General features: G+C 48.2%; 11 protein-coding genes across 11 annotated transcripts; 5 read left to right on the forward strand and 6 right to left on the reverse strand.

Annotated features, from left to right (window-relative positions):
- Window positions 1-2,904: 2,904 nt before the first annotated feature.
- On the reverse strand, window positions 2,905-3,726 carry N7500_004422 (Ser/Thr protein phosphatase superfamily; the record flags this gene model as incomplete). The annotated part of the gene is made up of 1 exon (XM_056675568.1): window positions 2,905-3,726. One exon carries the CDS (start codon window positions 3,724-3,726, stop codon window positions 2,905-2,907), a length of 822 nt encoding a protein of 273 aa, XP_056530568.1.
- Window positions 3,727-4,166: 440 nt separating this feature from the next.
- Window positions 4,167-5,755, forward strand: N7500_004423 (senescence-associated domain-containing protein; the record flags this gene model as incomplete). Its single annotated transcript, XM_056675569.1, has 2 exons — window positions 4,167-4,803; window positions 4,863-5,755. 2 exons carry the CDS (start codon window positions 4,167-4,169, stop codon window positions 5,753-5,755), a joined length of 1,530 nt encoding a protein of 509 aa, XP_056530569.1.
- Window positions 5,756-5,989: 234 nt separating this feature from the next.
- On the reverse strand, window positions 5,990-6,280 carry N7500_004424 (uncharacterized protein; the record flags this gene model as incomplete). Its single annotated transcript, XM_056675570.1, has 1 exon — window positions 5,990-6,280. One exon carries the CDS (start codon window positions 6,278-6,280, stop codon window positions 5,990-5,992), a length of 291 nt encoding a protein of 96 aa, XP_056530570.1.
- Window positions 6,281-8,204: 1,924 nt separating this feature from the next.
- N7500_004425 (putative serine/threonine protein kinase (Kin4)) lies at window positions 8,205-11,456 on the forward strand (the record flags this gene model as incomplete). The annotated part of the gene is made up of 1 exon (XM_056675571.1): window positions 8,205-11,456. One exon carries the CDS (start codon window positions 8,205-8,207, stop codon window positions 11,454-11,456), a length of 3,252 nt encoding a protein of 1,083 aa, XP_056530571.1.
- A 927-nt stretch (window positions 11,457-12,383) lies between these two features.
- On the reverse strand, window positions 12,384-13,472 carry N7500_004426 (Ldh family oxidoreductase; the record flags this gene model as incomplete). The annotated part of the gene is made up of 1 exon (XM_056675572.1): window positions 12,384-13,472. One exon carries the CDS (start codon window positions 13,470-13,472, stop codon window positions 12,384-12,386), a length of 1,089 nt encoding a protein of 362 aa, XP_056530572.1.
- Window positions 13,473-14,300: 828 nt separating this feature from the next.
- N7500_004427 (fungal specific transcription factor domain-containing protein) lies at window positions 14,301-16,210 on the forward strand (the record flags this gene model as incomplete). The annotated part of the gene is made up of 3 exons (XM_056675573.1): window positions 14,301-14,468; window positions 14,523-14,593; window positions 14,647-16,210. The coding sequence occupies 3 exons, from the start codon at window positions 14,301-14,303 to the stop codon at window positions 16,208-16,210; spliced, it is 1,803 nt and encodes a 600-aa protein (XP_056530573.1).
- Window positions 16,211-16,685: 475 nt separating this feature from the next.
- N7500_004428 (uncharacterized protein) lies at window positions 16,686-17,006 on the reverse strand (the record flags this gene model as incomplete). Its single annotated transcript, XM_056675574.1, has 2 exons — window positions 16,686-16,883; window positions 16,989-17,006. 2 exons carry the CDS (start codon window positions 17,004-17,006, stop codon window positions 16,686-16,688), a joined length of 216 nt encoding a protein of 71 aa, XP_056530574.1.
- Window positions 17,007-17,211: 205 nt separating this feature from the next.
- N7500_004429 (N-acyl homoserine lactonase family protein) lies at window positions 17,212-18,126 on the forward strand (the record flags this gene model as incomplete). The annotated part of the gene is made up of 1 exon (XM_056675575.1): window positions 17,212-18,126. One exon carries the CDS (start codon window positions 17,212-17,214, stop codon window positions 18,124-18,126), a length of 915 nt encoding a protein of 304 aa, XP_056530575.1.
- A 253-nt stretch (window positions 18,127-18,379) lies between these two features.
- On the reverse strand, window positions 18,380-19,387 carry N7500_004430 (uncharacterized protein; the record flags this gene model as incomplete). Its single annotated transcript, XM_056675576.1, has 1 exon — window positions 18,380-19,387. One exon carries the CDS (start codon window positions 19,385-19,387, stop codon window positions 18,380-18,382), a length of 1,008 nt encoding a protein of 335 aa, XP_056530576.1.
- A 158-nt stretch (window positions 19,388-19,545) lies between these two features.
- On the forward strand, window positions 19,546-20,211 carry N7500_004431 (SIMPL domain-containing protein; the record flags this gene model as incomplete). The annotated part of the gene is made up of 1 exon (XM_056675577.1): window positions 19,546-20,211. One exon carries the CDS (start codon window positions 19,546-19,548, stop codon window positions 20,209-20,211), a length of 666 nt encoding a protein of 221 aa, XP_056530577.1.
- Window positions 20,212-20,341: 130 nt separating this feature from the next.
- On the reverse strand, window positions 20,342-22,504 carry N7500_004432 (Zn(II)2Cys6 transcription factor; the record flags this gene model as incomplete). The annotated part of the gene is made up of 3 exons (XM_056675578.1): window positions 20,342-21,301; window positions 21,359-22,349; window positions 22,422-22,504. The coding sequence occupies 3 exons, from the start codon at window positions 22,502-22,504 to the stop codon at window positions 20,342-20,344; spliced, it is 2,034 nt and encodes a 677-aa protein (XP_056530578.1).
- Window positions 22,505-22,656: the final 152 nt, after the last annotated feature.

Here is a 22,656-nt window from a genome sequence, read left to right on the forward strand (position 1 = left end):
ACTTGCTGGATTAAAGTGTATTCTACTCCTCTTCACGTGATTTTATATTCCGGGAGGCGTCAAGTATGCCAGATATCGAAGCAAGATTGACATATCTCCAATGGCAACCCAGCTACGCTGATACTCGCCCCTATCAAATTGGGCAATTTGCTAGGCGAAGAATACCGGGGAAAAAACGTGAGAAGACGACCAATTTAGTATTCTGTGCGGCAGAACAAACGGAGACTATAAGGGATATCAGGGCTTTGGCGGAGGAGCCCCCGTTTAATCTTGACACTAATGGTTTCGCTTATAAAAGATGCCACGCTCCGGCTCTTACGAAGCCGTATGATTATTCGGACCAAGAAAAGATTAAGAGTATCTTTTTGCCGGAATGCGAGGCTATTTTGAAAAAGGAGATTGAGGCAGCCGATGAGATTCTGATTTTCGACTGGAAAGTAGGTAACGTGAATCTACTTTTGCCCACAGCCACTGACCTATATTTCAATGTTGATAGATCAGGAAGCGAAAAAGCGCAAAGGAGCGAAGACGGAGGAATCCGAATTTGCAGGGTTTTGCCCGGCAGGTTCATATTGGTGAGTTACAGATTTTTTTCCGTCAAGATGACCGAGTCTATCGGATCAAAGTCGATGAATGCTGACAATATTCAAGACACGCTTCTCACTCGGGATGAGGTTGGAACTCCCATGATGGAGCGTATTCGGAATCATCTCCCCGAGGAATCTCAACACCTTCTTTCTAGACGAGTCCAAATAATTAAGTGAGTTCCAGGATCCAGAAGAGTCTATCTCCCCCCTCTCTCTACCCTCCAAATGCCTTGGGCAGCAGACAGCCAATTGACTACTTGGCCCTAATTGATACGAATAGTCTTTGGCGACCAATAAGTGGACCGATTGAAGATCACCCTATTGCTATGTGTGATGGTCGAGCCTTGGACCTGGGTAACCTAATCGAAACAGATATGATACTTGGTGATTATACTGGTACTCTTCTCTATCCACAGTACAAGCCGAATGATAGATATCAATGGTATTATATGAGTGGACAGGATGTTGAAGACGTGCTTCTGTTTAAAAGCTTTGATACAAAGGAGGGCAGTGTCAAATGTAAGTGGTCGGCCATTCGTGTTATCAGCTTATACCCCTATTTTAAGCCCTTCCAAATTACGAACTGGAGAAGCCATACAGAGTACACTGGTCTAATAAAAATATACTGCAGATGCTCCTCACACGTCATTTACCCCCTTGAATTTCTCGGGAAAACCGTCTCCAAGGATTAGCGTCGAGGTCAGAGCTTTGGTATTCTCACACCACGAGTGAGGGAATCTAGGATACAGGCCTCTCAGTTGTCTAGGTATTTGTATGAGCTAAAATTGTATCTTAGCTACACATTGATTAGATTAAGATTTGATCCGCAACCTTACCTACCTACTTTTCGTTAAGTTACGTATAATTGAGATACTGTACATGATCGTTGTTGAAGTCCCGTTATTCTGACAGCAGGATCGTGGTCACGGTGCTTACCATTAGCGTTCTGTCGAACAAACGCGGCGGTGATCTAAAGGAGATTAGCGTGTTATGATCATTTTCCCGGAGTCAACTTCGAAGAGTGTGTAGGGAAAACTGATTTCAAGAAGTACTGTAATGCTTCGCCTCGCGTGAGATAAGTCTCCGGTGTATCCGATTTAACCAAAAATTCGGATAGACCTGAAGTGGGAAGTAGTCATGTTGGTATATGCCAGCAAAGCGAAGCCAATTCCCAAGGCGGGAAGCATTAAAATTGCCACTAGATAGTATGGTATTGCTACAACATAGCTGCTCGGGGACGATTCAGGGGCGTAATGCAAATTAGACTACATCGCCAGATCTTGCCTACTCTCAACTTGAGGATCTATGGAGTCATATTGACTAGTAGTTAGTCACACCTGCAGTGATCTAGAATGACTACTGTTAAAGCCCTAAGCCCAAAATGGCATTCTTAATGAGTCATGAAATGCTGTATGCCACGACAATTGACCGTAGGTAACTATGTTGTACCTATGATGTAGACAATGCAAAGCCAGCGGAACTATATCCTAATACAGATTAGGGTAGGTGGGGCCTGGTGAGATAAAGAGAGATTGAAGGTAATGGAGCATCGTAGTAAGGGGGTAAATTCGTTATTGCTATGGTGGAAAAGAAGCAGCGGCATCCGAGCGTAAAACGCAGGTATTCGCTATATCCAAATTATACGAACCCATTTTGCCGTATCTTTAAAATTATAAACATAATCAGGTAAGTTCCCAAAGGCCATCAGTGGTCCTGAAGGGAGTCAAGTACAGCCAAAAACATATGGACTGGCGGTGGATCGAACACCGGACTTCTCGCATGCAAAGCGAGCACTCTACCACTGAGTTACGAGCCCAATTGTATATATCTATTTATAGACTTTAGGAATGAAGGCTATGAAAAAATGAAGTTGGATTGAAAATTATTGCGATGATTTGAAGAGTTAGTGTTGGCTGAAAATAGGCCCCGACAAACAGAGAAGTCTAAAGACATGATGCACAAAAATAATAACTATCCTTTGTGCTTTTTTAGATATTGTTGGAGTGGTCGTGGAAGAAGTACCCAGCTGCAAGTTGAATTGGTATGACATAAATCAGATACGACAAAGATACTAGATTATGGTGGCAACTTCTGCTCCGTACCCATCGATGACCCACAGACTGCAAACCATGGAATTCAGCCGATCTACCTACCTATACACACTTATCATTAGCGAAGCACACATCTGTGAGGGTTGACTCGACTACTTGGCCTCCGTGGGGTGAAATGAGACATGTGTTCTATATGACACCTATGTCAAAATATGTGCATACTCGCACACCACGGCTACAGCATCAGAACTTGTGGATGTATTGCATCAGACGTTAACTACTAGCTCTCCGTCAAATCCTTGTGCCTGAGAAAAGTAATAACCGCGCTGATTACTGATGATCATCTTCTCGGTACCCTCCTCAATGTAACTGGCGTTGAAGTGAGTGTGCCCAAATGCCCATAATTGTACTTGCGGACTCTTCCAAATGTCCTGACTTGAGAGATCGCTGGCAAAGCCCGACGACAGCGAGCTATTTACATGCCTCGGATCAACTGCCCGCCCGTCCTGAGTAACTGGGCTATGATGCGTAAAAACCACGATCTTACGATGAGGCTCAGAGGCAGCGATGTGAGAGACCTGTCTATTTAACCACTCCAGGTCTGCTTCGTGAGCAGCAGTGTGATCGTCAACTGTCCAGTCCTTGATGTGGTAAAAGTCATTGAGACTATAGCTGACGTGTTCCTTATGAGCCTCGCTCACTCGCGAGAACAGTGTGCAACCCAGAACTGTCACGTCTGGCGAGAGATCGTAGCGAGTCTGATCCAAGAAGACGAAAGAACCGAGAGTTTCCGGATGTCCATCTTGTTCTGTAGTTGAACGCCGACGATCGACAGACGCCGAGAATTGATGGAGGGCCTGCTTTGTTTCCTCCCAAGTCGAGTGGTAGGGCTCATGATTTCCTAACAGGAAGAAAACAATTTGAAATTGACGCAACTGTGTCTCAATGAATGTAATGAAGCCTGCGTCCTTGGCAACTCCAATGTCACCCAGAAGGGCAAGATATGGCGCTTTGGGGGAGACTTTAAACAGATCATACGCAGAGGGATTTTCCAGGTGTAAATCTGATAATATTTGGAACGTAGACATCTGGACAAGCACAACGAATGAGGCAAGATTTGCTTTTGAATTTCGTCTATGGATGGATACCTAGGTAGATGGATGCTCGGGACAACAATGGTCAATCATATGCGATTACAAGTGCCCCACCAGGTGTGGCTAGGGTATGATGTGGCTGTGTTCATATAGTGTGGCGTAACACAGCCTCCTTCTGTCGAGTGGACGGGTCATCCCTCAGTTATCTAAGCGCTCGGGCATAGTTTCATAAAAAGCCCCTCCTTTACGAAGTCTGAAAATAGATTCCTCTCCTCCTAATCTTGAAGATTCCATTATCTCTTGTCCTTTGAAGTGTTTCCGAGCCTCGTTCACCCAGTTTAGTACCGGCTATTGTTCCACCTGTGGACGACGTCATAACCGTGTTATCAGCACCTTAATTTGCGGGCAGTTCCCCAATTGTGACAACAACCAGCATGGCGAGCGCAGCACACGACCCGCGACTGCTATACAGCGTCAATAATATTCGTGCTTTCCATATTCAAGATGGCGAGGAGCAAGAACTCACGCCGTCTGGTCCTCAAACCCTGTCATTGTTAATGGTCCCCACCAATACCTCCACTGCTGGTCCTGGGACAGATTGGCCTGAAGATTCACCGGAAGAGGATTTCTATCTTCATTTATATCTCCCACCTGAGCTCGATATTGCGATACCGGCGACCACACAAATTTTCCACCAACCTCCTGACAGCTATCTGATTCCCCGCTGGGACATGGGTCCCGAGGCTGGTGCTTTCATTCGTATCCAGTTCCCTAGCATTGGCACAGGCCCCAGAAACGTATCCCAGGATGATATCGATACCTTTGAATCCATCCTTGCTCAGTGCACTGCATTCCTCGAGCGCACTCCGCACCCGAAGGGGCAGGATCATGCTGCTTATAACCCGGCCGAGTACGCACCCGGCGAGGGTTATGTTGGAACTCCAGATACAAAGAAGGCAGATGCACATGGAAGAATTGTACTTGTGGATGAAGAAAATGGCAGTGTCGTTGGAGAGCTGGGAGATGGCTACAATGTAGTTGAGGATGCCGACGTCAAGCCTGGTTCTAAGAGTAAGTTTGTTGAATTACGAGCACTTTCCATCAGCAACCGACTAATATATCGCAAACAGGACCGGTGGGAATTGAACTTCCTGCAGAAGGCGGAGGCAACCAAGTCAATGTCAGTAATGTCTCCGAGGAATACCTGGCGATGGCCCGACACCCAGCGTATAAGAACTCGACCCTCGTTCAGAGTTCAGCTACAGCATCTCGTCTTATCGTGACTGGATCAACATATCTCGCAAGTGCGATTGCGAGTGGCGCGGAGAATTTCCAAAAAAGGACGCAGCCAAATGTCAAGCCTGTGAAGTTCTCAGACGCTACTCACACGCGCATCCGCAAGGTCGGTACTCTCTCTCATGGAGCAGCAGATCTTTCTGCCCGCACAGTCGGACAGGTCGGACGGGTTGCACAGAACCTAGGTGCGTCATTGGCACGCAAACAGGAATCCGGCAAGAAAGGCTTCGACAAACGCAACCCACCACCAGAATACAAACCTGGTGTGTTGAACAAATCAATGATCGCATTCTCAACCCTGGCCGATGGTATTGAGCAGAGCGCCCGGAACATGCTCTTCTCCGGAGCCAACGCCGCCAGCTCCATGATCGACCACCGCTACGGTAACGAGGCCGGCACCGTTGCAACCAACCTGACCGGCGGCATCAAGAACGTTGGATTGGTTTACATCGATGCCACAGGTGTCAGTCGTCGTGCGCTTCTAAAATCGGTTGCCAAGGGTATGGTTGTTGGAAGAATGCGCGACGGCCAACAGGTTGTCGTCGGTGGTGGTGACGGCGGTCAAGTTTCAGCAGAAGCCGCGCAGGCTGCTTCGGGCCCTTCTGGCTTGAGCGCCAGAGATCCCGTTGTGCGTCGTGCATCGCCTAACCCCACACCGCCTCCTGCATATGGTGCGTCAGGAACAATGTCCCTCGACGGGACGACCAAGTCAGGGGGCAAGCGGTAAAAATTTGGGGGCTGGCGCCCACGGTCATTACAGTGCTATGGGGAACGAGATCTCGTATAGGGGAGATGTTTAGGTTATATCGTTTTTGATGATCTCGGTACGGCGGCATGATTTCCCATTTTTCCAAGCTCTTCCGGCTTTGTCTATGTCAGATTTTTTTTTTTTTTCTCGATATGTAGATAGTCGAGTTTGTATATCCATGATAAAGTTCCGATCACATGCTATGCAGAAATCTCACACCCATTGGGTCTTTGAGGAACCCTTGGACAGATTTTTGGTTCTGGCTAGGAGTACTCTGTACAGCAGACCGTCTTTGTTAGCGTCAATCAACAGGCAAAACTTGAGGAGGTGAGGGTGGTTGGGAGGGTAAGCAACGGCGATGAGAAGCCATTGGACAGGGCTCCTCATATGCGGTTGCCGCTGGACGATCAATTGGGTCATAGTATAGATTGTTGAGGCGAAAACTGCCAACGCATCGCTTCGACAGTTGTCCATGGCCCACCTTGTCCAATGGTGGAATGCCATTTTCAGAGACTGGTTTGGTGAAGTAGAAAAGCTCTACAATATTGTACATATAATGATACGGAGTAGATGTATTGTCCAGGGAAATGTAGCGAGTAAGGTTTGGCGGACTATTCGGGAAGCGCATTACTCATACATATAAAATATATAATACATACCTATACATATAATACATACAGCATACACTATACATTGCAGATTGGTAAATGAAATTAAACAAGATTTGCTTAGATCGAAATTCAACCATGGGTAGCTACTGGTGACCATGGTTGGAGCTGTGGTTCCAGGGTTCGTGCGGGTAAATCGTTTTTGGTTCTAGCCCCTAAGTAGCCATATATACATTTAGTTTCCTCCGTACGGAGTAGTCCGTACAGAGTAGGTATCATACTCTTCTTCCAAACAATCGGTACGGAGTCCTGAGATAGGGAGTTGTCATTCTTACCGAAACTCGAAATCCAATACAAATTTCAAATCTCAAGGAAAAAAAAAAACCAGATCTGAGCTGTGATGGTTAATAATGATCATCCCAAGGTGTCCACTTGAGCATTCGAAACAACCCCCTATTTTATTTTTTCTTTTCTTGAAACCCTCTGACACTTTCTTTGGCGCCTATTTATTATTCGTGTCAAATCCATCTCCCTTTATTCTTGAGAGGACTCGAGCCCTTTTATTTTAGTACTGCAAGGGATCGATATATGGTCAATATCGAATCCACTCTACGGAGTACAGTATACGCGCACAACGGTGTCTTTGTCGCCATGGATCATACCAGTGATATAAGATGAAGATGGAAAGATAAATAATATCATATCCACAGAGTATATACTGTAGGAAGAACTCCGTACTTCGTGCTGCTACAGCTCTTGATATGTAATTAAATAGAATTTCCATGTATCCAAGCGGTCATATCCCAAAGACCCCAAGACCCGCCTCCCCCAGACTAACACTCGTATCTCACCTCCTCTTTTCCTTCTTCACCTTCTCATCCTTGAACCCTTTAGGCTTTTCTTTTTCTGCTTTTGGTCTCTTTCATTCTGTTCTTTGGGGGAATATCTTCTTCCCCCTTTTTCCCATCCCGGTGTTTCCCGTCTTTTTCCTCCCCTCGCGCCCCCTGTCCGCCCCTCCTATCTTCGACAATGTTCAACTGTTGTCGCAATTGATTCAGAGTTCTGTTGATCGGGTTCGCAATCGCGTCTCAGACACTTGCTACTGCGTTTGCGTGATCTCTTGGACAACGTGCGACCCTAAACCCCAAATCGTGGGTCTGGACAGAGGGGGACTCTGAAGTACTGCAGTGCAGGTATCTTGAGCTTTGCTTTCGTTTTTCGAGGAACTAGTGGTTTTTCGACGCGTCTTTACCTTTCAAAAAGGTTGCGACCTGGTGTCCTCGGTGTTATTGAACCTTCATCCAAAGGTTTTTTGCGCGATTGGTCGTAAGCTAGTTCCCCCCCCATTCCTCCGATCGATCTCCTGCTGTCAGTTGCCCAACCCCCCATTCCTGGGTAAATAGGCACATTTTTTTTGGCGATTATCGATAAGATTTTGAGGAAAGATCGAAGCTAACCGATATCTCAATGCCTATAGATTGCGCTTTAAATCGTCATCTGGCAAGTGCGACCGGTCGCCCCCGACTTTTTGCCAAACAATTCCCCCGGGAGGACACTGTGCTCCCTCGCGCTAATTGTACCAATCGCAATTGATAACCCAAACCTTGTCAGTGCCTGCAAAAGCTCCCTCGGACAAGTCACACAGCAAGTCTTGAAAGGCTTTGCGCATCTCCTAGAGGTATGATATCGACCGCGATACAAATTGCCCCCCAGCGCGTACCCGTTCCCTCCGCTAAACATTGCATCATTGCTCTTGTTGAACAGCTTGCTAATTTTAATAAGCCGTTTCTGAGGCTGGTCCCGAACAGCTTTTTTCGGCTATGAGCACTTCTCGTCAGCAGGCCGTGCCACTTCCCGCTCATGCCCCGATATCGACCAGCACATCATCAGCCACCCAGAAGAATGCGCGCACCGCCTTTCCCGACATGTTAGGTACACCGCCAATTCCTCCCCCGAGGACCTCATCTACCCACCACAGTCGCCGTAGTCCAAATGGAGCCCCTACCGAAAAAACAAGTGGTTCCCGACAAGGCAAGAGCAAGTCTGATCGAAAAGAAAGCCGCGATCGCACCCGTGAGGACCGAAATGGTAGGCCACGGAGGCACCAGCCCGAGGAGACACCTCGGGAGGCACAACCATCAAGCACGGCTCTAGTCACAAACCCCACTGAGTCGCAAATGGATAGTGCTTCTGGCCAGGGAGATTTTGTCAAAGAACAAAGCGCCGAGTTCAATTCTGCGCCGACCAGCGACCATGCTATAGACCCAGAGAGAGAACAGGTACGACAGGCCGGCACAGAAAATGCGTCTTCATCTGGTTTCAGTGCAGCTGGCGCCGACGGTGCGGAGGAGGCTCGTGGGCCTCGAAGTCGGCACGATTACAATAATGGAAACGTGATCAAACGCAAGGAAACTACGTTTGGCTCGTACATTCTCGGGCAAACCCTCGGGGAGGGTGAGTTTGGAAAGGTCAAGCTGGGGTGGAAGCGCGACGGTAGTATCCAGGTGGCAATTAAGCTCATCCGAAGAGACACATTGGGGACCAACCCAAGCCGACTCCCCAAAATTTACCGTGAAATCGCCATTCTACGGGAGCTGGCGCACCCCAACATTGTGCGCCTTCACGAAATGGTGGAAACCGACCGTCACATTGGTATTATCATGGAATACGCCTCAGGAGGTGAACTATTTGATTATATCTTAAATAATCGGTATCTCAAGGACAATTCTGCACGCCGACTGTTTGCTCAGCTGGTTTCCGGAGTTGGTTATCTTCACAAGAAGGGTATTGTGCACCGTGATCTCAAACTGGAGAACTTGCTACTTGATCGGAATCGCAACATCATCATTACTGACTTCGGATTCGCCAACACTTTCGACCCAGTGGATCCCCTGGACGAGGAAACCGAGTACAACTTGACCAACAAAGAATATGTGAAACGGAAGCGACTGGACAGAATTGGTCCAAATGGGCTAAGGCGAGGCGATCTTATGCAGACCAGCTGCGGCAGTCCCTGCTATGCAGCCCCTGAGCTTGTCGTGAGCGATTCTTTGTACACAGGCCGGAAGGTGGATGTGTGGAGCTGTGGTGTAATTTTGGTATGTTTTCCCTACCGCCATGACAATCGGACTTTGAACTTACTTGTTTGTGAATTTCAGTATGCCATGTTGGCGGGATACCTACCCTTCGACGACGACCCAGCGAACCCGGATGGCGATAACATCAACCTTCTTTACAAATATATTGTCACGACTCCTCTCACATTCCCGGAATATGTCACACCACACGCACGCGATTTATTGAGACGGATACTAGTTCCTGATCCCAGGAAACGTGCAGACCTGTTCGAGGTTGCCCGTCACAGCTGGCTCAGCGAGTTCTCGAACATTGTGTCTCACATCACAAGCAGCACAACAAATGTTGTGGATATTGCGAACACAACCATCCCCTCTGGTAAGGACTTATCTTTTGCATGTGTTCAAGCTTCAAGTTACTCACATATCTCTACAGAAAGCCAAAAGGAAGCACCGCCTCTTGTCCGCAGTGCCTCAGTGCGTGAACCACCGAAGGCACATCAGAACAGTGCTCCCGCTGTTGGTGGTTTGAATCATCATGCTGGGGATGTTTCCCAAGATCCTCCGTCCGAAAAGTCCAGGACTCCTCGCGATGCTAAGCGGAGGACGGTACAAGTCGAATATGTTGCTCCTCAATCACAAACGACCCGAGGAGAACCCCTGGTGGAATCATCTGCATCACGCAGCCGAGGCCCGGCTCCATCTGAGGCTCAAATCGCGGCTTCTGTGCAGCAGCCGACAGAGCCTACGCACCAGCCTACAGATGCACCGGTACTCAACCTTAACAAGCCACTTCCCAGTCACTTACCGCGCTCGACCTCGGACAACGCAGCACTTACTGGGTCCCAGGCGATAGCGATGTCTCAAGGGCCTCGGCCAGCTACTGGTGGATCTATGAACTCCTTTGGAAATACGGGTCGTTTGCCTTCTCGCGGATCCTATGGACAGCCGGTGGCCCCTACTGTTACCGCAACCAACACAGAAGGCCGCCTGGCACAGCCTAAGAGCAGGCAATTCGCTCTTGCACAGGATCCTGCACCGGTATCGAGCACCTCAATTGGTCGCCCAAGCACCCAGAACCAACAGCTGCCTTCAACCTTCAACACGACACCTCGACAAGAGCCGCCAAAGGGCCATAAGCGATCCAATACTGTTTCCAGCCTAGGCGAGAAACTTTTCGGTCGCTCCGGTTCAATATTGGGTGGCCGTTCGCAGTCTAACGCTACTCGTACAAAGCAGGACAAGCGTTACCCACCTGTCAGCATGAAGGAGCCGCTACCGAGAGAAAACTCTAGAATGTCTGTCGACTCCCGCCGCTCTATGCAGTACCCCCATAATCGCAAGGCAAGCGAGTCTGGGGTGGAAACCCGTCCGCGTAGATTCTCATTACTCCCACAATCCTTCTCGTTCCGGGGTTTCTCCAATACCCGGGCTCAGACCCCGGAAGAAACCTCGCAGATCCCTCGCCCCGTCGACCCCCGTGCCCCGCAACGCCCTGCTACGGGTCCTGCAGGTCCGGCGCAGGGTCGTTCTCGCGCGACAAGCTATGGTACCCAAGATGCCATGGGAATAGTCGACGAGGGCCCTGGCGAGGATGTTCACACCCAAACCGAGCCACTCAGCTACGAGGCCCAGATTGATCGACAGTTTGCAGATCTGGGGTCTCAATTTGATAATCAGAGCGGTTCATTTGGAGTTCCCTCAGCTGAGCAAGTCTACCAAAACTCCGCAGACCACCCTGGCCAGTACAATCACTCGTCTAAGCCAAACTACTACGATGATTACAATGGTCCATACGATAGCGTGCCTAGGCAGTCGATGCAGGTTGGTCGATCCGGACGTGGGCCGGGAGTTTTGCAGAAAAATCACCGCAAATTCGCCGACGCTTACGAATATGAGCGCGATGGGTCTCACCATTCCGGTAGCTCTGGGGCAGCACGTAAAGTCATGGACTTTTTCCGAAGACGTGCCAAATCCCGTGCCGGGGACGACCGTTGATTCGCCATTTGATACATAAAAAGCAATATTCCATCTCAAACCGGAGCAATGAGATTGGATTGACCAAGCACTCATGCAGTTTGAGCTTTGATCTTAGAAGCAGTTTCAACCTATCATTCTGATGCTTCTTTTGAGTTGCTTGAAAGAGCAGCGAGGTTGTTTGGATAGCCCGTGATACCCTGCTTTTTTCCCCTTCTTGTGCATGGATTCCTCTTCATCCGTCGGGTGTTTGATTAATTATCTAGCATTTCTTTTATTTCCTTTGTCTTGACTACATTTTCCTTGCTTCCTAATGTTGTGCTTTTCTCTCTGTTTCCCCGTTTTTTACCCCCATCTGTGATTTGCATTCCCTTCTCCTGTTACTATTATCTCTGGCTGTAAAGTGAGACCTTATTCGTGTTCTTCAGAGCATTTCACTATCCTCTTGAACCTTTATTTGCTTTCCATTGTCCCCTGTTAGCTTTTGTTTATTCCTTTAAGGGAAGCTCTGTCAACGATAATTCAATTGTGACACTATTTACATTCTTCTGTGCATCATTTTCTTCTTCGCCTGCGTCTATGTATCTTAATGCGTGGCCTTTTCCTTTAAGATGGGATCTCTCTGGCTAGTTGTTCTGACCTCGTTCTTGTTCTGTTGCTTGTGCTTGGTCTATTATCTGAGACCAGTAAGGTGGTCAGCACATTTATGATACTTGGCTTGAAGTAGCAATAATATGTCATTGTCAGGCGAGGGACTATATCTCAGTTGAAGTTTGGACTCAACATGTACTCTTATGCGATTGACATCGCGATATCCCTGGTTATACATTAAAAAAGTCGCTTCCTTGGTGTAAAACGAGGACATTAGAAGAATGGCGAGAAGACTACCAAAAAGACACCCAAGGCCGCATAAGTGATCGTCTATTATTGTAAAATATGAAGTCGCTCTTATCCGAGAGTAGTCTGTAGTTTCAAATGCTTGACCTTTACCAGGTCAGCCTCTCGATTCAAGCTCTCGACTTCAGCTGCGGCAAAAGGAATGCCCTCTGCCAATCGCTTCTCCTCAGTCATCATCTCGAGTTCTCCAGGAAAGTAGATTCGATCCACCCCGGCCATCTTCTCTGAATCAATAACCCGCTGATACAGATAATCCATCCTCCCCTTGAACTCCTCGATAGTCATAAACAAATCCGGCTTAATAGCCACCAAAAAATGCCCCACATTAGCTGGCTTTGACGGATCATATGGGTTGGTGACATGCCCGGCAAAAGCAGACCCAGAAAGCACACCGGAGAAAACATCCATCATAATAGACAGCGCAGAGCCCTTCGGTCCACCCATAGGCAGCATCACACCTTGCAAGGCCTCGGCCGGATCATCCGTCCGCGCCCCGTCTTTATCAAGCGCCCAATCCGTCGGAATCTTCTCTCCGCGCCGAAGCGCCTTATAGATCTTCCCGCGAGCCGCAATGGAAGGCGCCATATCCAAGATAAACGGCCTTCCCTCTCCAGCAGGCGCTCCACACGCAATCGGCGACACACCCATCAACTTCTCCTTGCCACCCCAGACCGGCAGCGCAGGGGAGCTATTTGTAAAAACAAGGGACATCATATCAGCCTCCAGCGCCTGCTGCACCAACCACGCAGACATGCCGAAGTGATTTGAGTGCTTGACGGAGACCATCCCGATGCCGAAGGTCTGAGCCATCGAAATAGCGAGACTCATTCCTTCGTGTGCAGCCACAAAACCGAACCCATTGTGCGCGTCGACTTGTGCGACGGCTGGCGTTACTTGGTGGATTGTTGGGACTGCGGTTGGGTCAAGGGCATTTTGTCGGATCCGTTCCATGTAGGAGGGAATCCGGTTACTGCCGTGTGTATCTACGCCCCGCAGATCGGCAGACACGAGACATTTGGAGACTATTTCGGCGTGTGCCGGTGATGTGTTGTTTGCGATGAGGATTTCCCTGACGAAGTTTTGGAGATCTGTGGAGTTGATGTTGCGCATTTCTTGGGATTGGTTGGGTTGGTCTGCCATATTGGAGTTGGGTGTTTTATTTTGGGGATATTCTAGCAGATTTGGGGTTGTGGTTTGTGATAACTGTTTTGTTGAGGTTCTTTTATAGACGGATGTGTTGCGAAAGACGGGGCGGGGCCGCACATATGGAGCGAGTACGGAGTATACGGAGTATGTGTGTAGTTCCATTTCGGAGTGTTCCGATTACATTGAGTTGATCTATCGTTTGACATGTAGATTAATTTTCTGAGTACCTAGATATAGATCATTTACTGTTATCAGATTGGCGGATCTGTATCGGTTCAGTGCAGTATGCCGAAAGCCGAGCACCGAGCGACATTTTGAGCTGATATCCTCATGGCTATCGCTTTCTGCGAAATATACTATGCTGCCCTGGCAATGACAGATTTGTTGATATGTCGCTTCCACAATTCGATCATATCGTGCGAGGCAAATTGCTTGACACAAGGACTAACCTAACCGGAATGGCCAATGTATTTGTCGAACTCGTGGTCGCCGGCTATGAGACTTTCAACTTCAGTGATTTTGCATTTCTCAAAATGAACCAATTGGCAAGAAAGTCACGCTTGCCCTCAGCACACGCAAGGATTATTGGAATCTTGCACCGGTAGTGCAACGGGTACTTGACCTTGACAGTGCCACGACAGGAGTAAAGGTTGACGAGTGTGTTGCTCAATCTTTTGTCAAGGGAGGAGTCAGTCTTGAAACAATCAAGGACTTTGTGCTCTTCATTGTGCTGAAAAAAAGACAATACGGGCCGTAGCTGTGAGTGATCGAGTTGTAGATTCGCGTACTCCGTATATGGATCATACCTCTCTGAATAGAAAAATGTTCGTTGTTCTGCCCAGACTTGAATGGCGTATGACATCATATTCGGCTGTGGGCGGCAATTGCCGTGTATTCGGCAAACACCCCTTGAAACCTTTGCCGTTGGAATATCAAAATCGTCAACTATGCAACGCAGGGCGCGTGCAGTGTGCACCAGATGCCACAGTCGTAAGGTATGATCAATATTATGACTGTCTTATATAAAGACTAATAGCGATGAAGATCCGTTGTGACCTAGAAGGTCGACCAAGTGGCGCTTGCAGCCGTTGCGAGCATGGAGGCCACATGTGTCAGTAAGACTATATCATACCGTAGGTTCCTAGAAGCCTATACACTGACATCTTAGGCCTCATATTGGACCCCGGAAGCAAAGAAAAGCCCTCCGCTCTTCACTTCATTCATCAGATACAAGTCTCCTGTCGCCAAGTGGAGCAGTCCCAGCGACACAGGAAAATAGAGTACAGGAAGCCACACCCTCTCACTCGAGTCCTCTTGGTCATCGGGATATAACCTGTTGGGGGCCTGGAGACTCCATTGGTTCACAACAGCCGAATTCCATCGATGGAAGTCAGCTCGTTCTAGAAGCTTGTCGCCTTCCGCCTCCCGTCGTCGCCCAAGCCCTTACGGATTTCTATTTCCGTGAACTTTTCTACTTCGTCCCAGTTTTAGATCGCGGTCAATCTGAGATACAAGCCTCTACGTTGCTGCAGCAGTGCCTGTATTTTGCGGGAAGTACCATGCGTCAAACAGCAGGCCCAGCCGAGTGGACCACATTTGCCATTTATGGCCGGGTTAAAACATTACTCTTTTTGCACCACGATCCAGCTCCACTGAATATGCTCAGCGCACTCTGCATTCTCAGCACTTGGCTTCCATATTCCCCGGACGCGGTAGTGCTAGATAACCCGTGGCAATGGACTGGTATGGCGATCCGACTTGCGATCCAGTTACATTTGCATGAAAAAGAGGCATATAGCCGATTGGAGCATCCGGAGAGAGCACGCAGAATGTGGTGGTATCTCTTTATCAACGATACTATGCAGACGGCCTGCTGTGGGCGCCCTGGAATGTTCCCCTTGAAAACGTCTGTACCACTGCCAGTTCCCAGTGACTTCAAAGATCCTGATCTCGGATCAAGCGTTTTTTGTCAGTTGGCATATCTCTGTACAGGCCTTAGGCAGGTTCTGGATCTGGCTCGAGTTGATAAAACCTCCTCAGAGGAAGTGAATTCACTTCTAGAGACACTGGGACTGCAGAGACAAGTGTGGCCTCCCGAGATGCAACTGTTCAACACAGGGTCTAGACAACCATATAGCCGCCCTGTTGTTGAACTCCACATATTTTACCTGGTGACTGTTATCTTGACGTGCTTCCTTGGCCGCCAGCACAACCCGTCGTCATTCAAATACGCCTCAATGACTGCTTCATCCTGTATTTCTCGGCTATATGAGGAGATTCTCTACCACGAGGATGTTCGATACTTGCTACCAATCCATTCTTGGGCTAACCTTATCGCTGGAATCCCACGAGCTTTTAGCGACAGCGAGACATTGAACCCAAATCGAGACGAGGAGCTCAGAATCAGCAAACAGGTGCTGGAAACTATGAGTGAGAAGCATACCTCGGCTGCTTTTGTACTCGACAAAATCAAGAGTCTGAATAATATGCGCACAGATGCCTTTCCCGCTCAAGCTGATAATACGTGGGGTGCTCTTCCGGTTCCTGGGCAAATGCAGCTGGCTCAGCTCTTCCCATTTCCCTCGAACTTTTGCCCTATGCTCAATCTTCTAAGAACAGCGGAGGCTAGCGAAAATCAACCGCCGGACGCGCTTCTTACTTTGCCTACAGATAGCAATGATTGGCCGATTGACTGGTCTTTCTTCTTATTTGACGGTCCCATGAGCTTCTGACATCTCAAGAAAATACGATGCTGGGGAGCAAAGAGAGGAGAAGGTTGTTTGGACTCAGAAACAAACTAGACCCAGAAACAAATGGAAGCCTTCTTGAGAGGAAGTCCATGAAGACTCTTCAAGACTACCGCGAAGGAGATTGCTGAGTGGTTGGAGAAAGTAGGTTACAGACTATGAAGCTCAATGCTACTGTATGAAACCAGTGGGCCATGACATCTGTTTGAATTGTACAATGACTTGAATATTTGATTCAATAATCCCATACGTATGAGTGCACATCCAAAACAAGTCCACATAGCTATGAGCTTCTGAGACCAGCCACCTCGTCCACTCATCTTCCATCGCGATAACGTCCTGAGACATGAAGTCTTGTTGTACCTATCCACTTCGCTTGATAAGATCCATGTGAGGATATGCAGTGGACGAAAATGGGAACAGTCACTCTAGACATTCACTCGCATCCTGCAGGATACCATTACGAGATAGCCCAATAACGTCTCTTTAAAAGATATTGATCTGTTGAAGCTTCGTCCTCGTTTTCCAGCGGCTCGATTTTAGTCAGGACCATTGTAGCCCCGCCGTATTTGCCTCGCATATCTCGCATGATGGAGCGTAAGATGTCGATCTCATCTTTGCGGGATCTCGTTTTCGCCTCCGACTGTGGTTGGTATACCTGTGGGAGCGATGCGATCATATAAAGAAAGCCATGTGTAAGTAGCAAATAACACGTTTGCTCTCTGTAAGGAATCTTTTCATAGAGCTTAGCCATACAAAATACCGCGACAAGTGACCGCATGGTCGAATTAAAATACGGCCAATCAATTCCCCCGACGGATGAACTCGATCTTTGGAGTCTCGGCAAAGTTGGCGGTTAAACATCAGTTTGCCGAGTTTCGGCTATCTAGTATAGGTTCATTTATTTTAGTACTTTCTTGTCGAACTGTGAACATATTTTCTCCAACAGTTATTCTTGCACACTTATTATCACGTACAATCATATCATGGCATCCAATTTCAACACCGGTGGAGGTGTCCAGTTGACATTTCTCACAACGGGAACGGTGCGCATTAGACCCTCAATGCGCTCCCAACCAGTGAGCAAGTTTGCGATCTTTCGACGTCTCCGATCACTCTTTGACAGGACATGGACCGAGCCTTTGCCAGTTGGGGTATTCTTAATTCGTCACCCTGAAGGTCTCTTCCTCATGGACACAGGGCAATCTCCATGCTGCAACGACGCCGGATATTTCCCACGACTCGCTCTATTCAATGGCATCCTCAGTGAATTTACCATTGAACGGCAAGATGGAGTCCTGGAACAACTTCACAAGCTCGGAATCAAGGCAACAGACCTGAAAGCCGTGATTCTGAGTCATCTTCACAATGACCACGCCGGTGGATTAGAGGATTTGGTTGCAGAAGCACCGGATCTACCAATCTATGTCAGCCGTGAGCACTGGAATGCTTTTGGGGAGCATCCTCTCTTTGCAAGCATGGAAGGAGCAACACCAAATCACTGGCCAAAGGAGTTCTCACCAAAGATAGTGGACCTACAGGACAGACCACTTGGACCTTGGAAACAGTCATATCCTGTGACGGAAGATGGCAAAATCGTCATCGTCGATACATCGGGACATGTTCCCGGACATATCAGTCTGGTGATTTATGGAGAAGGAGAAGATGGGCAGGATCAAGTTACATACTTCCTCCCTGGAGATTCAACATATGGCCTGGACCTCTTGGACAAGGAACAGCCCGATGGGATCAACGATGACCCTATGCGTGCTTACCAAACTTTGAAGACTATCAAGCAATTTGCCAAGGAGACTGATGTTGTTGTCCTGCCTAGCCATGACATCAACACGCCTCGCTTGCTTGCTGATCGAGTAGTCTACCGGCCTCGCGAGAAAGAGTGATTTTGTTCCGATGCTATTGATCAGGTCGTGTCTTTCAAGAGACAAAAGCTATGTACTATGATGTATGTAAAGAGGGTGGTATTTTTGTTCTTGAGTTTTCATCACACATGACAGCCTTAATAAATGATATTTGACTCATAGTTCTCTATTTGTGTAGATTATCATGATATGCGATACACATCCTTAGTAGACCCACGATTTCTAGATCATTGATCTCCCTGTAGATGAGTGTTGTGGCTGTATTGTGTCGAAATCAAGGTAGCTGGTTCCGCTTCTGCGACAGTCCATACAGGGCAAATTGTTGCCGCTTGAATTTCCATGAAACTATCAGATTATTAGTAAAGGCAAAGCCACCAATAATCCCGACCAACAGAATCCCGATCAAAGGTCCGAGGATCGCAAATACTGTAAATCCATACGAAGCATCCTGGAATGGTGGATTGAAGGCTAAACGATCGGTCGCCAGTCCGACCTGCATCGCCGTCAATACCAGGGCAACGTAGACGGTCGCGGCGGTCAGCGGAGTAAGATAGTCGTAAAACAGCTCACCATATGTTTGGTAAGTAAACTGATAGCCGCTTAAGACGCTAGCATAGCGAATTGCATAAATTTTGTTCAATCGCGACAGTCTCAGCTCTCCAAACAAATACCGCGAGTTGATGTTCGCGGGGCTGGTCGCATCGTTCCTCAATAACTGCTGATTGAGCTTGAGCCACATCTCCCAGGTGATAGTATCTGGCAACAGATGGTAATTTTGTGCAATTAGGAAATCACTTTCAAACTGCACAAGAGCCATGTATGAAGATAGCAGACCGAGAGCGCATTTGTTTAGGTCTCGCGAACACGCTTGCTCTTGGATCACCAGGTTGCCTGGCGTGGAGTCACAACAGCGTCCCTTACAAACAAGATGTGACTCCCAAAATTGAGGATCAAAGAGATACCGTGGGAGTGGCTTCAGATGGATACGTTGAGGGTGCTCCCAGACCATATGCATGTCAATTCTCTCGTCCACGACAATTTCACGCGAGATTGCAAGCTGATAATTCAGGGGTTTGGGCGGCATCGGTTGGCCAGCTAGCCACAGGTATTGGTTGATGTGGTTCAGTTTATTGACCATCAAATCCTTTTTCAAGAATATTTGGATCTCTGCCATGGGGTTGATGCGTTTATGATCCACTCGGACAGAAGCTGGAAGGACATGAACGAGATCTGGCAGACTGTCAATAAATACATTTTTGCCGAATGGCAGTTGAGATGCCATCAAGAAAGCGAGTATGTCTGCGAGGTTGAAATATTGCAAGATGAAGAACAATGGGGCTGTGTGGCCTTGGCATTAGGTAGTCTTCAGGTGACTTGGCCTATAAATACTCCATATGCGGTGGACTGTGAAATATCTTCTCACCTTCGTCCCTCTTGATCATGGCTCCCCTACAGATCATTGTCACGGGTAAATCATCCATAACCCATGTCCCAGAACGTGGCACTCTGAGCTTCTCGGTGAAGGGAACCGGCCCCGAGCAAGAAAAAGTCGCCAAAGAAGTGGCAACATCATCTATCAACCTACAAAATTGGATCAAATCAACCTTCGACTCCTTGGCCAATGATTCCGAGTCCCCTCTGGTAAATTTCTCATCTACAAGTATCAGAACCTGGACCAAGTCAACAGATAGACATGACCAGCCCGTGTCAAACCCACACCATGCCAGTATATCCTTCAAAGCCGTCTTCCGTGACTTCGCCAAGTTGAATCACGCGATCGAAGAATTGCTGGTCTATCCCAAGGTCGAGATCGACGGTCTGAATTGGACTCTCACTGACGAAACTGGGAGACGATTGGCTTCGGATGCGCGCAAATTGGCTCTGCGCGATGCGATTCAGCAAGCTGAAGACTATTCCGAAGTGATTGGACGCGAAGTTGCAGTGGCGGAAATCGCCGACAATGGGGGAAGTCCCTACAGAGCTCAAAGACACATGATGGCTGCTAGTTATGGTAACCAGCCTGGGGAGGACTCTCTGCCGCTGGACCTGACGCCTCAGGATATTGATGTCGAAAGTAATGTCAGTGTCACTTTTCGAGCTGAATGAGATATGAGATGTTTGACTTGAGCATGTCCTCCATAGCTAGCCAACCATAGGCATTGAATCGAATTGATTGATGAGAATCTCTGGAATATGTAATGTATCCGAATCCTTATATTTCAATCTTCTTTCCTCCTCAGTTAGCATTAAAGACCTCCCACATGAGAGTGTCGAAGTCCGGGGCTCCGCCAAAGTCCATAAAGCCCCCGGGCATGGAATCATGCAGCCAACTCATAGAATCAACGGTTGAATCGTAATCATCCATAAAGGAGTTCGGCGGCAAGTTTTCAACGCCACAGTCAGCATGAAGTGCAGAAGGCAGCTCCAGTCCCTCGTTGGCAGTCTGCAGCCTCTGTGCCCTTGCTGTGCTGGAAGTTGCTTGATTTTTGCCTGGCCTGGTCGAGCTTGAAGGAGCTTCTAAGCTTCGCATCCGGATCAGTCTCTGAACAGTTACACCGGATAACTCGTGGATGGAATCCCTTGCGCGCTTAGCTTCGACCCAGTATTCCCCAATACTGCTTAGTATATTCAAACTGATACTCGTGTCAGCAACGACCTCATCAATCTGAACCTCGGATGCGATATGGGGCAGTCTCCACAAGCAATGTAGCATTATCAGCGTGCTCAAAAAGACGGAGTGAACGATTAGTCGGCTGTATAAGAGAGCTTCCTGCCTGTAAAGCTCTCCAAACCCGCGGAGGAGGTCTACAGCATGCTGAAAGCATCGCGCAAGCATCTCTTCCGATGGTTCGGGAATTCCGGGACTAGGTCTAAGCACCAAGATCATCATTTCGTGATACTTGGTTTCGCATATCTTCATGATAGCATCGCTTTCGCCTCCACTGGGGATATCTGCAAGCCATGTCTGAAGGCGTTCGATCATCTTTTTCTGCCACAAGAGGATGTCGGGTACCGGTGGGTAGGCATACTGGGGAGGGTCTCTGCAGATGCTGTGCATAACATACTTAATCTCAGAGTTGATGCGGGCGAGCTTGAAGAGATGAATAGAGAATGTCATGTGAGAGGTTGTACGATTTCTCGAGGTCTCGTCACAAATTGAGTCAAGAAGATCGTCATCAGAGACATCAGAAGGGAGCTGAAGGTGCTATTAGCCAAGCTCTATTAGAAAAACATGCCGCATAGAAGCACTTACCCGAAGCTCGCACGCCTCATCTCTCACCCCGATCGGCCGACCCATCATCGTGCCCAATGTACGATCAAAGCTGTATACAACCCAGAAGATGCGAGTGCGCATTTCCTGCTCCAAGAGCGAGATGGGGAATGTCGATGATGCTCGAACATCACGCTGAAGACCCAAGTCAATCAGTGAGCCCAAGCATTGGTAGTTCAGGCTCCAGACATTGATATCGCAAGACGGATTATGAATTCCATATACCATTAGCAAGAGCAAACTCTGGAGTCCTTCCAAAGACCCGTCGGCACAAGCACGTTCGAAGTACCGGGTAGCTGCTGTATAATAGCCCTCGGCCGGAAGCGGAATTCTAAACCGTCTGGAGAGATCTGAGGCTACTATTGCAAGCACCATGAAGACGTGAAATGCATCGGCTGAATTAGGAGATGCTTCATCACGATAAATTCTCCTAAGCTTTGTCATATGGGAAGGTTGGTGTAGAAACGGATATATGAGGTGGACTGAAGCAAAGTACTTCGAGGTAAGCTCCTCCGCATCTTCTTTGCGGCTTGGGAGCGGTGCTGGGCTGTTGAAAAATTCGGACGAAAGCGACATTGGCTTGTTCGCATTGCTATGGTCTCCCAATGGCCCTGTTCGTCGGCCAGCGCTTGAAAATATGAGGTTTGCTAGGAAATATCCGCTTGAAGGACCAATGTATCTCGGCTCTCCCGAAGAAAGAGAGACGAGGCCAATTTCATGGGCCGGTCTTGGAGGTGCTCGAGACGCTTGCGCGTTCACCGGCCCAGAATGCTCATGGTGAGGTGTTATTGACCGGTAGATTGGGTCGCCCTGTGGGATAGTAGACTCGATTTGAGTGCTTTCCCCCGTAGCTTCGAGTTGTGAGCTATCCGATAGATGTACTTGCGGGCCATCCTCTAGTCGGACCGTTGGATCTCGATCCTTTACTAAGGACTCTAACCACTGCACTCGCTTTTGTAGATTTGCAATGTACCTAATTAGCTGTTAGTATCGGAAATGGTAGAGAATTGGGGGAAGAAGTTCCATGTGACTCGAATACACATACGTTCGATTAACCTCTTGTTTGCCATCGTTTACACAGGCTACATTGGCCTTTCTGCACGATGTGCAGCGGGGGGAGATCTCCATCACAGCGGATTTTCCGCCGCTGGCATCTCCGACAGGCGGCGCGGTTCCGAGATCGTCGAGGAGAGTCCATTACAGGCCTGACAGGGTCCCTTGTTCAGCGCTCACCTTGCTGGTTCATTAATACAAGGAGCCCAGAGCGGACAGTGTCTTTC

Source organism: Penicillium coprophilum (assembly GCF_028826855.1).
Source record: "Penicillium coprophilum strain IBT 35676 chromosome Unknown utg000004l_segment0_segment0, whole genome shotgun sequence".
In the NCBI taxonomy this organism is placed as follows: domain Eukaryota; kingdom Fungi; phylum Ascomycota; class Eurotiomycetes; order Eurotiales; family Aspergillaceae; genus Penicillium; species Penicillium coprophilum.